This window comes from Nannospalax galili, unplaced genomic scaffold, assembly GCF_000622305.1.
Source record: "Nannospalax galili isolate Female #2095 unplaced genomic scaffold, S.galili_v1.0 scaffold44, whole genome shotgun sequence".
In the NCBI taxonomy this organism is placed as follows: domain Eukaryota; kingdom Metazoa; phylum Chordata; class Mammalia; order Rodentia; family Spalacidae; genus Nannospalax; species Nannospalax galili.
In genome coordinates this window covers 9109176-9128809 of record NW_008355789.1, presented here as the reverse complement: position 1 = coordinate 9128809, position 19634 = coordinate 9109176, and the positions used below count along the sequence as shown (strand labels likewise).

The following is a 19634-nucleotide window of genomic DNA, read 5'->3' as shown; positions in this document are numbered from 1 at the left end:
TTAGAAACTGTCCTTTCATTTTAATTCACATCTTTCCAATCAAAACTTCTGGATAAGGAAGAGAAATAGTAACATCTCAACACAGCCCTGAGGCTTCCCTGGGCTTTGAAGAAAACTGATCTTATAACGTTGCTATTTTCCTACTGTGGTCAAGTTTTTTTTTTTTTTTTTTTTAATTTTCAGTTATTTGAAATGTTCTTAGTAAACATAAAGGTTTTCAGTTCAGATGAGTAAAATTAGACTCTTGTTATGAGGAAATTTGATCACAAAGAGCGTTCAAACCCCTTAACAGTGAGTGGAAAGAAAGCAGTGAGATCAGTTCTTTATGGTAGAGAGCTGAGCTAGGTGAGAGCTTTGCTTCAGCTAACTAGCCAGCTTGAACTGCACTCAGTACTATGTAAATTCACTTTCCTGATCAGCATAAATGAAGATATTTTATAGCCTGGATTGTAAAACATGCACTTCCTTTTTAGTAAGAACTGATTATTAATAGGTGACTTCTATTTTTGAATTCACATCATCCTTTCTAGAAAAAAAGATGGACTACAGTAATTTGTTTCTAGGAGACTAAAACACCTTACTTCCTGTGATAAACCATCACCGAATCTAAATTTAATGTCCTATTCAAAAAATAACTATTTAGTAAGACACTCATTAATTTATTGAAAGAGTGACTGTGGGGGCCAGAGATGTATCTCCGTTGGTAGAGTGCTTGTCAAGCTTGATGAGGTCCTGGGCTTCATCATAGCATCACATTAACCAGGCATGGTGGTACATGCTTGTAATCCCAGCACTCAAGAGGTAGAGGCAGGAGGACCAGAAGTTCAAGGTCATCCTTGGCTACCTAGTGAGTTTAAAGCCATCCTGGACTACATGAGACCCTATCTTAAAAAAATAAAAAAGAAAGAGTGGTGGTGGGTAGCCTTGGTTCCAGAGTCAGCTTTACGTGGGTGGAGATTAGGTATATCAGAGCTGCCCTGATTGATTTTGTTTGTTTTTCAGGACAGTTCTGGAATGAGGCTATGGAAAAGAAGGTGGTTTGTGCTTGCTGATTACTGCTTGTTCTACTATAAAGGTGAGCTTGAGGCTCAGGCCACTAAGGACTCTGCTAGGAGGGTGGTGAGGGAGTACACACAGTGGCTTTCTCAGGTCTCATCGCTGGAATCGAGGCCTGAGCTAATTAGTTGCCTGGTATGCGGCAACTAATGTGTATATATGGCTGGTGACTTGAGTTTTACCAGTCCAGGCCCTAGTAGTTCATGTTGCTGAATTCAAGTAAATCAAATCCAGTTCACCTATTATTTAGGGTCTCAAGACCCAGAGTCACATAGGTTTCTGTCCCACATAGGAAGACCCTGGAGATCTGGGAGGTGCGGGGAAATTGACTTGTCGTCTGAGTGTCTTTCCCGTGGTACTAGACAGGACACTGGAATTGCTCATCTGAGCTTTTATGGGGCACTACATAAAGTTAGGGACTGGGTGGTATTGAATCTCAAAATATGGAGGAAGAGAGACAAGTTTTGACTCTGATCAGTGGTTTAGAAGACACCCGAAGTCACAGGCACTTCAGGGGAGTGACTGAATTCTATGCTGGGAAATCTTAGAAGGCTTTCTTAGAAGACATGGGATTTGAATTGGGCTTTTAAGGATGGCAATGTTCTGTCTGTGTGGGAGCAGATAAGCATTGTAAGGAGATGACACACTTGAGTAAAGTTCTAGAAACAGAAGGAAATGGAATGAAAAACACCTCTGTGTGGGCCAGTGAGCCTAAGATGGGGATTATCCTAAGAGATAAAATTTAGGAGGAAGGTCAGAGCCACAGTACAAGGGCTGTCACAAAGATAGGGGTACTGGACTTTGTATTGTGTCTAGGGAGAGACAGCAAGGGTCTCCGAGTTGAAGATCAGCAGGGCCAACTCTGTCACTAGGCATTAGGAGGTGGTGGTGAATGAGCTGGTTTGGGGGAAGGTGGACTAGAGGAAGGCAGATATTCCATTCAGGCTGGTGGGAACTTTTCCTCATGCATTGCCTGTGAGGTTTGCTCCTCCCAAACACCCTTCCTGTCCCGGAAAACACTTGCAGCACTTCGGTCCTTCCTGACGTCCCTGACTATGTGCTACTCTTGTCTCTGCCCCACAGCGTGTGGCATGCTGCCCTTTTACACAGAGGGTGAGCTGAGTGTGCTCACGGGCCTCTCTCTGCCCTTGGGCAGAGTGTTCTGTCTGGTTCACTGTTGTGGTTTCTGGCACAGAGGTACCAGTAAACACCTGAGTGATACGAGAGGAGACCCTGGTAGCTCAGATAGGATAGCTGCCCCCTTCCCCTGAAAGTTGTTCTGATGTGTTTTTCCATTCAAAGACAGCCGAGAAGAAGCGGTCCTCGGGAGTATCCCTCTGCCCAGCTACGTGATCTCACCTGTGGCCCCTGAGGATCGCATAAGCCGCAAGTACTCCTTTAAGGTATCGCCCTTCGGCAGTCGCCCAGCAGTCCTTGTCAGAAGCTGTGCTCTCAGAAATGCCTTCATAAGCACAAAGCCTTTTGTGGAGAGGTGAAGGGAGTTAGGAAGCTAGCGAGTTTCAGGCTCAGGTCAAGAAGGTGTAAATGATTTAAATAGGAATCGTGTTGTGGTACAGCCGCCAAGTGCAGTTGAGGACCCCAAGACAGGTTTATACCCTTGTTATGAACCCAGGGAGGGCTGGGTGCTGCGTGACAAGGGGATCAGGTCTTTCACTTCATGTGTCTTGTTAAAACTAGAATGGCATTGGTTTATTTTCTAGGTCACTGACGATTACAGGCAGAACCCTTTTCCCCTTCCCTGGCTGCCATGCCATTTGCAGTGAGTGGGGCCGCACTGGTGACCAGCGGTCCTTTGATGCCCTCTGATAGCATATGGAGCCTATAGGAAGGGCGTGGTTAGGACCAAACTTGGGAGTCCCAAGCTCTTCACTGGTGGCTCCACAGATTTCTTCACTGCAGGTGTTTCTTGGGCCTCCCAGGGACGTAGCAGACTTGAAGATTCACTTTACTGGTAGTTGGAACAAAAGTCCCAGAGAGCACTGTGGCAAGGAGCCCTTGGTGTCCACAGATCTCAGCCTCGTCCTGGCTGCTCCGGGTCTCAGGCAATGCCACGCACTTGCACGTGGGCAGGGGCGGCTGTCTCCTCCACTGGGTGCTAGGTTCTCTTATGTTGGGGTATAAGATGAGCACTGAGTAGTGAGTACCCACGGCAGACACTGAGCAGAGGTCACCTTTTCCACTCTAGATGGCTAAAGGACCACAGGAAAGAGAAGACAAGATGCTCCAGCACCCTCTGGGAGGGTGAAAAGAGAGTGTGTCATGTCTGTAGCATTAGCGATTGGTCCTCAGGCTGTGTGAGGCTTTTGAAAAGCAATCCTCTGCACCTGTCTTGATCTGGAATCTGATGGTAGTGGTGCTTGGAAAATCACTTTCTTCCTTCTCTCTTTCCTTCCGGGGGTGGGGGGCAGAATGAGCCGAGGTGTAAGCCACATACACCTGTGACATGAACCTCTCTGTCCAGCAGTGCTGTCTGGAGGTCTGCATCACCCCACTTCATGTTGCATGGAGTAATCTTACCTTTTCTGTTCGTCAGTTTCTGCCGCTGTGACCAAAATGCCCGAAGAGCAACTTCTGGGAGGAAAGATTGCCTTTGGCTTGTCCAGTCCATGGTTGCTGACCCCATGTGCTGGGGCAGGATCATGTGGTGGCAGGAGTGTATGGCACAGGACCTTGCTCATGTCATGGCAGACAGGAAGTGGAGACAATCTGCAACCAGAAGGGGAAAGATACTCCCACAGACCTGCCCCTACTTCCTCCAACCAGGCCCAGGCTACTCAGACTTGGAAACTGTTCATTCCACCAGATCCCTCATGATCTAGTCATCTCTGGAAATGTCCTCAGGCACACCCAGAGCTGGGCCATACTGATCTCCCCAGGTGCTTCTCTGGGCACAGTCAGGTTGACAGTGAAGTGTAGCCATTACACCTTCTATCTGTAAAACAGTACCTCGTATGTGTAGCCTTATTGAATGCTCCTAGAGAGCCTGAGGTCAGTATTATTAGCCTTATTTTTATTTATTTTTAAAAATATTTTATTTATTACTTTTATTTTATGTGTATGAGTGTATTGCCTGCATGTATGTGAGTGTACCATGTCCTGCAATGCCACAGAGGTCAGAAGAGGGTTTCAGATTCCTCTAGAACTGGAGATAAGGATGGTTCTTAGCCACCATGTGGGTGCTGGGAATCGAACCCAGGTCCTTTGCAAGAGCAGTCAATGCTTTTAACCGCTGAGCCATCTCTCCAACCCCAATTTATTACTGGCTTTATTTTATAGTTGAGGAATCTGAGATCCTAGAACTTAAGAAAAACTTGTCTGCAGTTAAAAGCTGGAAGGTGACGGACAGCTTTGGACTCCGCCTTCTTTCCTTTGCACTGCAGGGGGGGTCGGGGGGTCATTTCTTGTCCTCTGCTTTCCTCCACGTCTCTCAGTCACTTCCTGCACATTGCAGTAGGTGAGACATGGCTTGAATGGACGTTCGTTGCATCATTTAGAGCCTCTTCTCTTCCTGAGCTCGGAAGCCTCAGCCCAGCCAAAGGGCGAGCTTGTTCTGTGACTTTCCACATTTTCTTCATAGCCTGGGAGTCTTTCTTGGGAGACCCCCACTTTCTGGGGTTGAGTGTCACCAAGGCAAACAGCTGGGTGCCAGGAGAGGCAGGCTTAGAGTGTCCTCACATAGCTTATCTTGGCTCTGTGTAGTTATCTTCGCACTTCCTTGGGAGGTGTGAGGTGGATACTAAGAAAGCGTCTTTACGTGTCAAGGATTCTTCTCCTTCATCCCACACTTCAGCCAGCACGCTTTCCAGACAAGATCTGGCTGCGTGCCCCCACAGCCTCAGCGTGGCTCCTTAGTAGCTTCTCGTGAATCTTTCATACGACCTACAAGGCCCTGGGGCCCCTGCCTGGGCAGCGTCGTGGCCTTACCTCATGCCGCCCCGTGCCCTCATGCTGGCCTCACACATGAGGGTGCGCACCCCACACTGGTGCTTCCCAGGATCTAGGTGTCTTGTCCTCCTGCTCAGGAGCTGCCTGAATGTCGGTTCCCAGATGAGTCCTTCTCCAGGCCAGGTGGCATCCCCCTATCCCCCTCCTTCACAGCACCCTGAACCCCTTCTTGTGTGATCTGTGTGTAGGTGCACCCATGCATGTGCGTGCGGACGCCAGAGCAAAATGCTCTGCCTTCCTCTCTCGCCGTCCACCTTACTGCCTTGAGACAGATTTTTCACAGAACCCTTTGGGCTAGGCTGGCTGTCCAGTGAACTCTGGGCATCTGCCTATCTCTGCCCTGCCCCCCTCCCCAACACTGGGGTTACAAGCACAGACAGCCACACCGGTTTTTTGTGGGGGTGCTAGGGATTCAAACTCAGGCCCTCATGTTTGCAGAGCAAGTGCTTTTGCCCTGAACCTCGAGGACACTTGTTACCATTTCAATACTTATCCATGGGTGTTTTCTTAGAAAGGGCTATAAATGGTCAGGGCTTTCTAGACAGCTGCCCCTCTAACTTCTAGTCCAGCGCTCTCCATGGTAAACAATACGTGGTGCATTACTGAGGCAGGAGTAAGCTTGAAAGTGCGTCAGCAAGTTTGGTGGCCTTTTGGATGCTCCTGGATTGCCCACTTAGATTTTCACAGGTTTTTCTGTCCTGATATCTGACTGTTGGGATTGAGGTGGGAGACCTTGGGCTCCTTCATCAGTGCTGTGTCGGAACAGTCACGTTTAAGGGCACGTTGTTTATGAGGTAGATGCTCCCTTACTCTCACCCTCATTTCCTTTAGGTGTAGCCTGGTTTCCATTCTGTCATGTGAAGTTGCCCAGTAGGGTTGTGCTAACTGAGAAGCCTGGAGCAGAGAGGAAGGGACCATCTCCCAGATGAGACCAGGACCAGAGAGGAGCCTTCTCCCTGGACCTTGGATGCCTCCTCAGGCACGGAGCACTTTTGGCTTAGGTCACTGGGCCAGGTGACAGAGAAAATTGCGTCCTTACCTTTACAGTCAGTGCATCTAACTGGCCCAGCGAAGTGCAGTTGGGAACCTGGTCTTCAGGTGAGCAACTGAGCACATACCTGCTGGCAGTTTGGTTAGTGAGCACAATTATATGTGCTCATGTATGACTCCTCTGTGGTGGCTTCTCTCCCCATGCACATTTGCAGACAGACCTTGCAGACTCATGCGCGCATGCTTGCCGTGTGCCCTAGGTCGATTCCTGAACAAGGCTGGCTCTGTGGAACTTGTAGAACAGGGACCTGCTCTCTCTTTGAGGGTACATCAGAGACCTCCCTGGGCTTGTATCCTGTGGGAGTGGGGAGTGCTTGCCCCGGAACCCTCTGTGACCGGGCAGAAAAGGATGGGAAGAGCGGTGTGGATCTCAGGGCCCGCGGTCCGGGGAGCATCTAAATGTCTGCTGCTTTGTGGTAACTCGTGTGCACGTTTCTTTCTGTTTGAACTGCTACCACCTCCTTGCTAAAATATGGAGACGGCTTCATGGGACCTTGATAACAGCTAAGGCATTCAAAGGAAGTATCTGAGGCAGTTTCTGCCACTGTCAGGACCTTGGCTGCAGGCCCAGTTTGCCTAGACTCCCTGGGCACTGGGCTGAGTGGATTCAGACATAGAAATGGCAGAAGGAGGCCCATAATTAATGTGTATTTTGGACTTGGATGTTGAGTGTGGGGAGAAGTAAATGCTGGCAGCCAAGCCAAGGGGTTTTGTCCATCTCTTCTGAAAGCGGGCCGTTTTTCAACTTAGCTCGTTCTCATCTCGCTTCCTGTGATTGGTCCTTCTGGGGCCTGCCTGTCCTCTAGATCACTGTCATTTCTGGATAGGACCTGTGAACACTGTACAGAGAAGCCCAGACTGGGAGTAAGACCGAGGCTCCAACTCGTCATTTATTCAACATGTATTTACTGAGCACCTACTGAGTGCTAGGCACTATTCCTGGGGATACAGTAGTGGGCAAAATAGAAAAGCTTCCTTTTCCTGTGAGGTTGATGGTCCTTTGTGAGTGGCAGGTCTGCCTACAGAACACAGGAGAACTCCGATGCCGCGTCTGCCCGGCAGCCATCACAGTCACTCTTCAAGGTCATCCCCACGCCTCTTCCCAGGCTTTCCACAACACCTTGTGGGGAAGCACGGGATAGGCACAGGCCAGGTTTTGGTCAGCTCTGTTCAGTTCTACAGCATCTCCTGAAGACACACAGTGGCAGCTTCCTTAGGTACACGTCACATTTCAGGCCAGTTGAAGCACAGTAGACCCACCCCCAGGAGCGCCAAGTCTCTGCTGCTGCAGCCAGTTTTGACCCTTGTCTTGTCTGATTGTACCCAGAGCAGGAGCTGAGTGCTGCAGATGAACCAAAACGGGTTCCCGAGAGTCTGCTTCTGGGCTTGGGAATGTGGCTCAGCGGTAGAGCACTGGACTTACATGTGTAAAGGTCTGGGTTCTGTCCCCAGCTCTGCCCCCGCCAGTCTGTTTCTTGTATAAGCTTTGCCTCATGCCTCTCTCTAGGCAGGAGAGACAGAGACAGGAGCAGAGAGAGAGAGAGAGAGAGAGAGAGAGAGAGAGAGAGAGAGAGAGAACAGGCACAGCTTCAGGGGTGTCTTCCCAGAGAATAGACACTGTGGTCCCTGGACCTGGCTTTAAAAGTGGCATCTAGGCCATGACGGTTTCCAGATCTGGAGACAAGCTGGCTGGCAGTGGGTCTTTATCTCAACGGAGGTGAATACAGTCAGAGCACCCCTTTGTGCTCCCACAGGAACGTGTGCTAACCAGTCTGTCCCCATGTTACAGGCCGTGCACAGGGGGATGCGGGCACTCATCTACAGCACCTCCACATCGGGCTCGCAGGCCGAGCACTCGGGCATGAGGACCTACTACTTCAGTGCCGACACCCTGGAGGACATGAATGCCTGGGTCAGGGCCATGAACCAGGCCGCACAGGTGCTCTCTCGATCTTCACTGAAGAGGTCAGTTCTGATGGGGGAGAGTTCCCGCCAGAGCTTTTCCCACCTAACAAGGGTTGCAGATAAATCCCTAGTACATGTGTGTTCTTGGCTTTTCTCTTCTTACATGTTGTAGAAGGGACAAAGGTATTCCACGTTACTTCTCAGGGTAACTTCTATTATTAAGTTAATTGATGCCCTTTAAATAGTTTTCTGGTTATTTGTATACATGTCTATACTTATAGACATAAGCAGTCTTCTTTGAACATTTTTTTTACATGTTTTTGTCTCTGTGTGAGTTTTTGTCTCTATAGTGGGTGCACTTGTGTCATGGCATGTGTGTTGATGTCAGAAGACAACTTTTAGAAATTGGTTCTTTCCTTCCATGATGTGGGTTCCAGGAATTGAACTCAGGTTGTCAGGCTTGGTGGCAAGTGCCTTTACCCATTGAGTCACCTTGCCAGCCCTCTTTCTTGTCTTTTTAAAATATGAAAGATAACACCCAGAAGATCATTCAATAATAGTATATGTGGATCACTGTATTACTCTGTTCTCTGTTGCTATAACAAAATGCCCAAGTCTGGGTAGTATATAAAGAAAAGAACTTCACTTAGGTCACAATTTTGGAGGCCAAAGATCTGAACAGCATGGTTTGGGATCTGCCATGAATAATCCCCCCTTCCCTGCCCCACAACATCACATCAAGGCAGGTGACATCATGATGGGAGGTTGTGTAAGAGAAAGATCATAAGGTGGTAAGACAGGAGGCCAAAAAGCAATCCAGAGAGGGATACTCTTTTTTCTTTCTTCTTCTTTTTTTTTTTTTTTTTTTGAGACAGGGTCTCCCTGTAGCCCCAGCTGTCCGGAACTCACTAGGTAGACCAGGCTGGCCTTGAGCTCACAGAGATCCACCTGCCTCCCGAGTGCTGGGATTAATGCCACCACACCGGGCTGAGAGGCTTACTCTTATAAGAACAACTAAGTCATGGTGGTGCTCCCATAATCCTAGCACTTGGGAGGTGGAGACAGGAGGATCAGGAGTTCAAGGCTAGCCTCAGCTATACAGTGAGTTTGAGGCCAGCCTTGCCTCTAGGATACCCTATCTCAACAAGCAAAACAACAAAAAGTAAAATGAAAAGGAACGAAGAAAAAGAAGAACGAGGTCACAGTACCCGGAGACTGGCCTAATAGCCTGATTCCCTTCCCCTTTTGCTAAGTCCCACCTGTTGCTATGATCACATTGGAGATCAAACTTCCAACCCATAAGCTGTTAGGAGACTGATCTTATTCAAACTGTAACCATTGCCTTTCATTGTGGCCATAGGGCCCATGGTGTCAATGTGCCAGTAGTGTCTTTAGACATGTGTAAAGCCATGGTCAGTACTAAAAAGTATTTTCTAATGTTTTACTGTTATAAACAGCCCTATATAAAAAACCCCACCAGCTTCTTCATACATTAGTTTTTCAGATTGCTGTGTCAAAGTATGACCTATTTTTATTTTAGTTAGTCCCACCAAATTGCTCCTTAAAGAAAGTTCTATGTTCCACTCGTGAGTATCTGCTCCCACATTGTTATGAGTAGTTGACTGTATCAGTCTTTGGGTTTTCATTGATCTGTGTAAATAGTATCAGGGTATATTTGTTGTTTTTGATACAGTGTCTCACTGTGTAGCACAGGCTGGCCTTGAACTCACAGCAGGCCTCCTGCCTTAGCCTCCCAAGTGCTACGATTACAGGCATGAGCCACTAAGCTCAGCAAAATAACATTGCTTTTGTATTTATTTATTTATTTTTATGTGTATGTGTATGTGTGTGTTGATCTGTCTGCCACATGTGTGTGAGTGCCAGCGGAGGACAGAAGAAGGTGTCCTATCTCCTGGAAGGCAGTTGTGAGCTGCCTTATATAGGTGCTGGGAGTGGAACTCGGGCCTTTTGCAAGAGCAGTATGTGCTGTCAACCTCAGCCATCTCTCTAGCCCAGAATCAGGTTATGTTAATGCATGTTTCCATGGTGGTGGGGATCTTAAAAGGCCCCCAAAATTTTTATTTAATGTTTTTAATTTTATGTGTATGCATGTATTGCCTACATGTAGGTAAGTGCACCCGTGTCATGCAATGTCAGAAGGGCTGTTGGATCCCCTGGAACTGGAGTTACCTACAGTTGTTAGCTGCCATGTGGGTGCTGGGATTCGAACCCAGGTCTTCTGTAAGAGCAACCAGTGTTCTTAACCGCTGAGCCACCTCTCCAGCCCGGGATCTTTTATTCTTATTGGCCATTTCCCTCTCCAGTTCGGTCAGTTGCCTGTGCCTGTCCTCTGACCACTCTGCTTGCCGTGTCCTGGTGCTTCCTTTCCCTTGTGCTTGGAAATCTCCCTGGTTCGCAATGCAGGTGGCCTCTCAGACGATGAGAAGCTCTATTTTCTCTGATTCTTCTTAGACTGTCAATGGGTTCCTTGAGCCCATCTCCCAGCTCTTTGAGTTCTTTTGTTGTTAAGATTATTGTTTGTTTGTTTGTTTGTTTGTTTGTTTGGTCTTTTTGAGACAGGGTCTCCCTGTAGCTCCACCTGGCCTGGAACTTGCTATGTAGACCAGGCTGGCCTTGAACCCAGAGATCCACCTGCCTCTGCCTCCTGAGTGCTGGGATCAAAGGTATGCACCACTATTATTTATTTTCATATATGTGTGTGTATACACAAATGTGTGCCCACGTAGACTAGAAGGCAGTGTTAGATCTGGAGCTGGAATTATAGGCAGCTGTGAGCCCCAGTGTGGGTGTGGGAACCTGACTCCAGGTCTCTGGAAGAGCAGCAAGTGCTCTTAACTGCTGAGTATCTCTCCAGCCCCTCCCTCAGGTTTTAGAGCTTGCGTAGCTGCTCCTCGAGCTCATAACCAGGGGGCTAGAGCCACCTGCTCGTCCTCCCTCACAGACTGTCAGTATCTCTTAACCACCAGGAGCTGAGGAAGCTGGTCTCACTGAATGCCTGGTCATCTTCCCCATATAGACACCTACATCTCACTTTTGAAAACTTCAATTTAATTCTTTTTTTTTAATATTTTATTTTTATTTTATGTGTATTGCCTATATGTACATAAGTGCACCTGTGTCATACAATGCCCTCAGAGGACAGAAGAGGCCATTGGATCCCCTGGAACTGGAGTTATGGACAGTTGTTAGCTGCCATGTGGGTGCTGGGATTCAAACCTGGGTCTTCTGCAAGAACAGCGTCCTTAACTGCTGGGCCATCTCTCCAGATTTTGCTGAGCCAAATCTCCAAGATTTAATTCTTAAGAGAACAGAAATTCTGGTGGGTTTTTTCTTATGTTTGTTTGTTTTTGGTTCTATTTTGCTTCCAGTGAACAAGTGTTAGTTCCTTCTAGATATATCCTTTAGACCATTGCTCATGCAGGCCCGTCCCGCTGTGCATTTGTGTTTCCTGTATGTATGTGCTGTTTTATAGTTTGCTGTCTGGGAGCTGCGTGGGTTGTGATGGCAGAGACAGCAGTGGACTTCCAGTTCCCTAACTTTGCACAGGTCACTGTGCCTGACTAGGGTGCTGGGTAAAACAAAATCAGAAAATGTCATTGGGTTTAAGAGCCAAAAATGTTGTGACTGAGACATGGCTTGTGCCTAGAACTCCTGAGGATTAATTCACTAGCCAAGATTTGAATGCTTTTTACATTTTCCCATTTGAAGAATAATTGGCCATCAGATTTTAGTTTTCTAAGAGGTCTTTCCCTTTTAAGGTCTTGGACCTTTTCCTGAAAATTATTCCTATTTTTCTCCTAATAAACTTTAAAAATCCCAGGATCATGCTTGCCCAAGATTTTTTCCCCTTTTAAAAATGGGGAAAACTACCACGTGTGGTGGTACAACGCCTTTAGTCCCAGTACTTAATAGGCAGAGGCAGGCGGACCTTTGTGAGTTTGAGGCCAGCCTGGTCTATATACTGAGTTCCAGGTCAGTCTAGGGTTACATAGTGAGACCCTGTCTCAAAAAAAAAAGAGAGAAGAGAAGGAAAAACTGCCTTCTAAATCTGAATAAAGACATAATCCCATTTCCCTCTAATGTCCAGAAAAATGAAATTGTCAACCAAGCAAATACAGACTCTCCAGAATAAGATGTTCAGACCTTTGACTGGTTAGAATTCTGTTAGTCAGGACAGAATCTTGCCTCTCTTCTGGTCTGGGATACAGGGTAGAAAGCTTCCCTCCCTGTTAGTGGACAGCCTTCCTGTCTGTGGTTCTCATCCAGTTCCTCCTGCTTTCTTTAGCAATGGTGGTGATCATCAGTACTGTGACGGCCCATGACCAAAAATGCAGGTGAATTGCCTGGAGAGGATTTACTGCTTTGTTGAGTCCCTGAAGAGGTCAATGTAGACCTGCTTTTAGAATACCTGGTTTGGGCTCTGGCATTGTAATTATAAGTCATCTTCTCAAGTTCAGTGGCTCTACAGAGAGGTCCTGGGCACATCAACTCTAGCACCCTGTGTAATACCCAGCAGCAAAGAACCAAGGACAGTCCTGTCCAGAAGCTCTGAGATTCATCCTGATTAGACAGGCGGACTTCAGTCATACTGGTGCCTTCAAACGTTCACTGTGGCCCGGGAAGCCACCATGTATATATGCCTCACTCTCAGGGACAAAAGTAGAGCCCCAGAAACTTAGAGTGGGGGTGAGGGGGTGTTCCCCTGGAAAGGTGAGAGCTGCAAGCTGAGGAGCTGGAGTTGGCTTGTTGGGATGAGTCATGGAGCACTACTAGCTAAGTCCAGGCTGGCTAATACCCACTTCACCTCCTGCCGTGGTCCTCCTGTCTTAAACACCTCCTCCCACAGCTTGGTCTCTGAAGTCAGACGGCCATGGGTTCAGAGCCTAGCTCCTTGCTTTGTAGCTTTTGCTGTGTGAGAATTCCAAATGCTTTTCACACCTCAGTTCCTCATAGGCTCCTTCCGAGGATTAAATACACAGACATATAGAGCGATTACTTAGCGGGGCGCCCAAGATGGCAGTTGGTGCTTCCTGTGACACGTGCTGGCTCACGTAGTTCCTGGTGACGCCATTGGTCCTTTTCTTCACGTCCATCCAGTTTCAACTTCAGTCTTTGTGAGTCTTCTGTGAGCACATTGTACTCGCTCCTCTGCCAGGTATGTTCGGCTCCTAACAGTGTGTGTTGTGATTCAGCCCAGGCTCCCCGCACCCCTCCCACCTCCTCTGGTCCCTGAAGGGATTCCCTGACGCAGCCTTGAACCCTTGCTGCACCTCTGACTCTTCCTCTTGTTATTTGCACACGGTTCAGATCCCCATGATAGATACAGAGCCTGTTCTTCCTCCCTCTCTCCATTTCCATGTTCTCACCATCACCTTCTGGATATGTGTTTGATTCCTTCAAGTGTTCTTGACATCCGTCTTCCCAGCTTATCTAAGGATGCTTGGCCCTTCCCAGCAAGCCAATGCAGCGCAAAGAAGTCCACTTGCATTTGCAGCTCTCAAAACCCGTAGGTGGGGCCTGGAGAGATGGCTCAGTGGTTAAGAGCACTGACTGTTCTTGCAGAAGACCCGGGTTTGAATCCCAGCACCCACATGGCAGCTAACAACTGTCTGTAACTCCAGTCCCAGGGGATCCAACAGCCTCTTCTGACCTCCCCGGGCATTGCACGACACGGGTGCACTTACCTACATGCAGGCAATACATACATACACATAAAATAAAAATAATTATTTTTAATAACAGAGGCAGGAAGGCTTTTCAGAAGACAGATAAATTCTCAGCTCCCAAGCTTTGCTGGTGTTACCCCGATCCTCAGGGCTGAAGGAACGTGCCATCTAGTCACCTTTGGGGTAAAATCTGGTTCCTAGAGACTTATCTCTTACCATTCCCCATTCGCATCCCAACTGCCTGGAACTTCTGGCCACTTGGATCTGTGTGTGTGTTCGTGCATTCACCCATTTCATCTTTTTTCCTACAAATATTCATGGAGGGCATATTGTGACCTGAACACTGCTAGTGATGCTGAAATCACAGCAGTGTGCACTGAGAGGCAGTCTCATGCACAGTTCATGTGTGGGTGGCAGAGAAGAAGATGGACTGTAAGTCAGTAAGACAGCTTTTGTTGTGATCTAAGCGGGAAGGCAGCAAGGTGGGGTGCTGGAAGAGGGTGAGATTAGTGGGTGGGAAACAGCCACTTTTGAGTGGGTGATTGGGGCAGGCCTGTAGGTATGGGTTGTGGAGGGGAGGTCTGGCTAGTACAAGAAAGTCAGATGTATGTAACTGAGGAAGAATATATAAGGGGCTGGAGAGATGGCCCAGTGGATAAAAACACTTGCTGCCCAAGCCCGACAACCTGAATTTGGTCCCCAAAACACCTATTTAAAAAATCCTCGCGGGCTAGAGAGATGGCTCAGCAGTTAAGAGCACTGGCTGCTCTTGCACAGGACACAGGTTCAGTTCCCAGTACACACAGTGGCTAAATGTCCACAACTCCAGTTCCAGGGTATCCAGCTCTGGCCTCGAACTCTCTCTGGATCCAACTCTTCTGGCCTTCATGGGCATTGCACACATGGGTACATTTACATGCAGGCAGAACACTCATACACATAAAAATGCATAGACATTTGGCTGGCTGGGCTGAGTGGATGAAAGGATAAAAAAGCAGCTGTGAGACCTTTGTACTTGTACATCGTTCAAGGAAAAATGTGGCATGGGGCTGGTGAGATGGCCCGGGGTGAAAGTGCTTACCACGAAGCCTGACAGCCCGAGTTTGATCCCTAGGAACCACATGATGAAAGGAGAGAAATAACCCCTGCAAGTTGTCCTTTGACCTCCACATGTGTGCCATAGCAACCCCCCCCCCCCACCGCCCAAGTGTTTAAGAAACAAGACTTGGCATGGCCTGGTGTGATGTGTACACTGTTCTCAGATTCTGTGTCAGGACCACCTCAGAGGTGGCCCACACCTTTACACTGTCTGCACTTTCCTGGGAGAATTAAATCTTTGACCTTCTAAACTCGGATCACCCTGGGCGAAGTGTGGCTAAACAAGCCTCTTGAAGCCTCAGCAGAAGTACTTTGTAAATGCATTTTCAGTCCTGCAGATCTTGGAGTCTGATGTAATGGGGTCTGGGTCTTCCATGTGTCACTGTTGCAAGGTCCAGGGCAAGCTGCTTCACCTCTCTGAGCCTTACTTTCATTACTGGCAATGAAGATGGGACAGGCTCCAGCCCTGCGTGTTTGTGTGATGGCAGGAAGAGGCAGTAAAGTGTTTGACTCCCTCAGAGTCCTGCTTTAGTAAGCACTCAGTCATTGTCCCCGATGTTACTGTCCTTTCTCTTCATTAGAGACACTGTTGTAAGTAACTCTATCTGTGGGTCCTCAGTCTCCCTAGGTGTGACAAAGTGACCTGTAGGGCTGCTGCAGGAATGGGAGATGGTCTGTGTCAGGTTCCTGGCACAGCAGGACCTATCATATATGGTGGTAATAACCAGGTATCAATCATACCGAGTGTATGGCTCTGACTCTGGCCGCTGCAGAGTTTTCAGCCCATACGCTTCACCAGGCACTTTGTCACTAGCCACTCTCCTGCAGCAAGAGCGGGTTCTGCTCTGGGTTGTGTGTTCGTGACCTCGCTCAGGGAAGGAGGCTGAAGGCAGTGGAATGTGCTTAGAGCAGTCGGGTCCTCTGTTGCTAACTCAGGTAAAGCAGGCCCTGTATAAGAGTGCTGAGACAGCTTCCCTGTCCCAGAGGGACTGCCCTATTTAACTCAGAGGAACAAGAGGAAACCAACTCCTGTCTCTACTGCTCCCAGCGGCTCCTCCCTCAGTGCTAGGCACTGACTGGAGTAAATCTGCAGTCTCTTCAGTGTTTTGTACAAATCTATAGACTGTGCCCAGGATGGATTCTGGTCTTTGAACTCACTCTGCTTTTGAGGTTGGGGATCAGGGCTCAGGACTCTGCTGGACCTGGCTTCCCATGGCAGGACTTTGGTCTCCTGGCTTGACGCAGATCAAACCCTTGTCTCAATTCCAACACTGGCAGAGCGTAGGGCGGTATAATCAAAGCGGGCTTTGCTTTCTCCCATGACCAGAATCTGGAGGTCAGGAGTCTGAGGGATACAAGTGGCTCCAGGAGACTGTCAGGGGCCCTGGGGTCTTGATCACTATGTGCCTAGGTTGTTTTTTTTTTTTTTTTTAATATTTATTTTATTTTATTTTATTTTATGTATATGAGTGTATTGTGTATTGCCTGCATGTATGTGAGTGCACCTGTGTCGTGCAATGCCGCAGAGGTCAGAAGAGGGCATCAGATTCCCCTGGAACTGGAGTTAAGGATGGTTCATAGCCACCATGTGGGTGCTGGGAATTGAACCTGGGTCCTCTGCAAGAGCAGTCAGTGCTCTTAACCACTGAGCCATCTCTCCAGCCCCCATGCCTAGGTTTTAACTTGTGACTTTAATCCCTGTTTCTGTTACCTTGCAATCCAGCACAGTCTAAAATGCAGGCAAGATGGCAAAATTACCAAAGTCCACCCTTTCTAAGAGTTTCCTGGGGGCTGGGGATGGAGCTCAGTTGGTAGTTGGTAGAGTGCTTGCCTAGCATGCATCAAGCCTGGGTTTAATCCCCAGCACCACATAAATAGGATTTGGTGGTGCATACCTGTAATCCTAGCACTTGGGAGATCAAAACTGGAGGGTCAGAAATTCAAGGTCATCCTTGAGTGTATAACCATACCCTGTTTCAACAAAGGTTGGGGGTGCTTTCCTGGAAGGCCATTGGTAACTTCTGCTTACATCTTATTGTCTAGACCCATATCACATGACTGTCTTCAGCTATGGGTTTGGGGGTTGGGAAATGCAAGGATTTCCTGGATACCCTGGTGTTTTGAAAGAATTGGGGCAGAGAAGAGCACAGTTGTCCAGTAGTAGGACATTTTAGTGTATCTTGTCTGCAGTGATCTTTACAGTGACCCCAAGGAGGCAGGGGCCGTTACCGTATTTTATGAATGAAGAACCTATGACCGGAGGTCACCGGCCCATTGTTACCTGGCTCATGTGGTAGAGTCGCTTCAAATCCAGTTCTGAGCGGCTGGCTCTACCAAGCATGTCCAATGCACAGCCTGTGGGCTGCATGGAGCCAAAAATCTCTATGACTATGGATCAACATAAAATCATAAACTGAAAGCCCGGGTTCGATTCCCAGCACTCAGTTTTTGTTTTTTTTTTAAAGCTTGATTGCATGTGAACTTTGAGGATGACAGGCTCGTGTTGCAATGTCAAAAGACTGGACGCACCTGAACCCTGCGCCCTCCCTCTGCGTTTGTCATTTCCAGAAATGACTCATAGACAAAATGGTCAGCAAGTGTCAGGAATTCCCCATGTGTTTTAGCTATCAGTGACCACCTGTGTTTGCAATGATGGCAATGGCTTGCATGGGTGCAGTGGCCCATCTGGGTAGGGCTCATACCATCTTAGCTAGACGCCTGTGCTCTGGTGGCCAGCCCTAACAGCATAATCATTGGTGGCTGAAGGGCAATCCCTTTCTCCTGCTGTTCTGCTGGATCGAGCAGTGTGGGTCTCATTCGTGACAAGAGTCCTGGTTTGAAGGGTCATGTGTTAAATTGTTGGAAATCCAGGGAGATAGGGACAAAATGAAACAAAATTTTGGGGTTTAAATCCCATAACTGAGTTGTTACATGTTACATGTTGTTACATGTTGATTTCTCTAAGCCCTGGGAGCCAGAATTTCAGAGTCTTAGGGTTAGAAAAGGGTCAGGTGGCCAGGAGATGATCAGCCTTTCAGACACTCTGTAGAGATGTGTACTGCAGTAAGTACTGGTATTAATCCAAATAAGAGACTCAGTCATCCCTTACCAAATTGATTTCTAGGAAGTACTAGAGTGTGGGAGTGTATGTGGGGGAGCGTGGGGGGTGAGGACTGTGTCCTCATTTGTACACACAGTAAAAACTAAGATTTATTGTTATCAAATTAGCTCCAAGATGAGAGGAGACCAGCAAACTCCATGATTTTAAGGGTCAGTTATTTCTAAGAACAGTTTAAACATGGTTACTATAATTAAATCTGCCTTTAGGGTCATCTGGCTTTGAAGGTGGGGGCTATTTTCTCTACTACTTTCTTATGTTGCCTCCCTTTAAATATCTGTCCCAGTTAGGGATGAATATGTACTTAGTAAACCCATAGTGGTTAGTACAGAAAGAAAACTCCACATAATAGTTGGAATGAGATTTGCATCCATTATCTTGCAATTGAAGAAGCCCTTGTTTCCCTTCAGTTCAAATGGTCGTACATGACAGTGGCATATTTGTTTTGACTCTTATGAAAAGGAGTTGCTTATCTTTGTGGTACAAGTAACAAGAAGATACAGCTACCTGGGGGCTGGAGATGTAGCTCATTTGATTTGAAGCCATGGGTTCAATCCCCAGCGTGGCATAAATCAGCTCTGAAATCTTAGCACCTGAGAGATGAAGGGAGATTATCTTCAGCTGTGTAGAGTTTGAGGCTAGCCTGGGATACATGAGACCCTGTCTCAAAAACAAAACAAAAAAGCTGAAGGTACCTGGACTTTCCAGTTAGAGTGACTGCTTGGCATTGTGGGTTGCAAGAGAAAGCAAAATAGGGTTTCTGCTTAAAAAAGTTCTGTGACTCCAGCAGGACGGACCCAGAGGGCATGCTGTGGTCAGCTTCATTGGTCAATGTGACACACCCTGGAAGAGGGAACCTCAATTGGGGAACTTCCTCTATTGGATTGGCCTCTATCTTGATTGTTGAATGATGAGAGAGCACTCAGCCCACTGTGGATGTGCCACTCCTGGGCAGGTGGCCTGGGCTATATAAGAAAGGTAGCTGAGCACAGACAAGAGGACCAAGCCAGTGAGCAGCGCTCCTCCATGGTCTCTGCTTCAGTTCCTGCCTCCAGATTCCTGATTTGAGTTTCTGCCTTAACTTCTTCTCTCAATGATGGGCTGTTACTTAGAAGTGTAAGATGCAATAAACCCTTTCCTCCCTGAATTGCTTTGGGTCAGTGTTTTATCATGGCAGTAGAAAGCGAGTAGGACAGGGCACAGCAGCGCCTCTGGAGCACGTCCTTTGGGTGAGAGACAGTGATGAGGAGAAAGGCTGAGGTAGGCCACTTGAAGGCTGCTGGTGAGGCTTCCCTGATGAGAAGGGAAGGAGGGTTGACAGGTTAAAGCTACTGCAGGTGCCTTGCAGAGTGGTTTTGCATTTACAATCTTACAGTAAGAACTGCTTTTTTTTTTTTTTGAAACAGGGTCTCCCTGTAGCCCCAGCTGTCCTGGAACTCACTATGTAGACCAGGCTGGCCTCGAACTCACAGACATCCACCTGCCTCTGGCTCCCGAGTGCTGGGATTAAAGGTGTGCGCCACCACACCCGGTAGAACTGCTTTCTCAAAATACATTTTATGTGTTTATTGTGTGTCACTGTGTATCTATGTATATTGGCGTGCATGTGGAGGTCAAAGGGTAACTTTCTGGAGTTGATTCTTTCCCTCCACCATTTGGATCCTGGTGATTGAACTCAAGACCCCCAGTCTTGTTGGCAGGCATCTTTACCTGCTGAGCCATCTTGCCAGCCCAAGAATTGTCTTTTTTCTTTA

General features: G+C 47.8%; 1 protein-coding gene across 4 annotated transcripts in view; it reads left to right on the top strand.

Annotated features, from left to right (window-relative positions):
* Plekha7 (pleckstrin homology domain containing A7) overlaps positions 1 to 19634 on the top strand; it is a 222790-nt gene that overhangs the window by 151565 nt on the left and 51591 nt on the right. For all 4 annotated transcript variants that reach the window (XM_008853532.3, XM_008853531.3, XM_017803285.2 and 1 more), the window contains 3 exons: positions 1003 to 1075; positions 2359 to 2459; positions 7862 to 8037. In XM_008853532.3, the coding sequence (XP_008851754.1) occupies positions 1003 to 1075; positions 2359 to 2459; positions 7862 to 8037 (350 nt within the window). The remainder of the gene's footprint in view (positions 1 to 1002; positions 1076 to 2358; positions 2460 to 7861; positions 8038 to 19634) is intronic.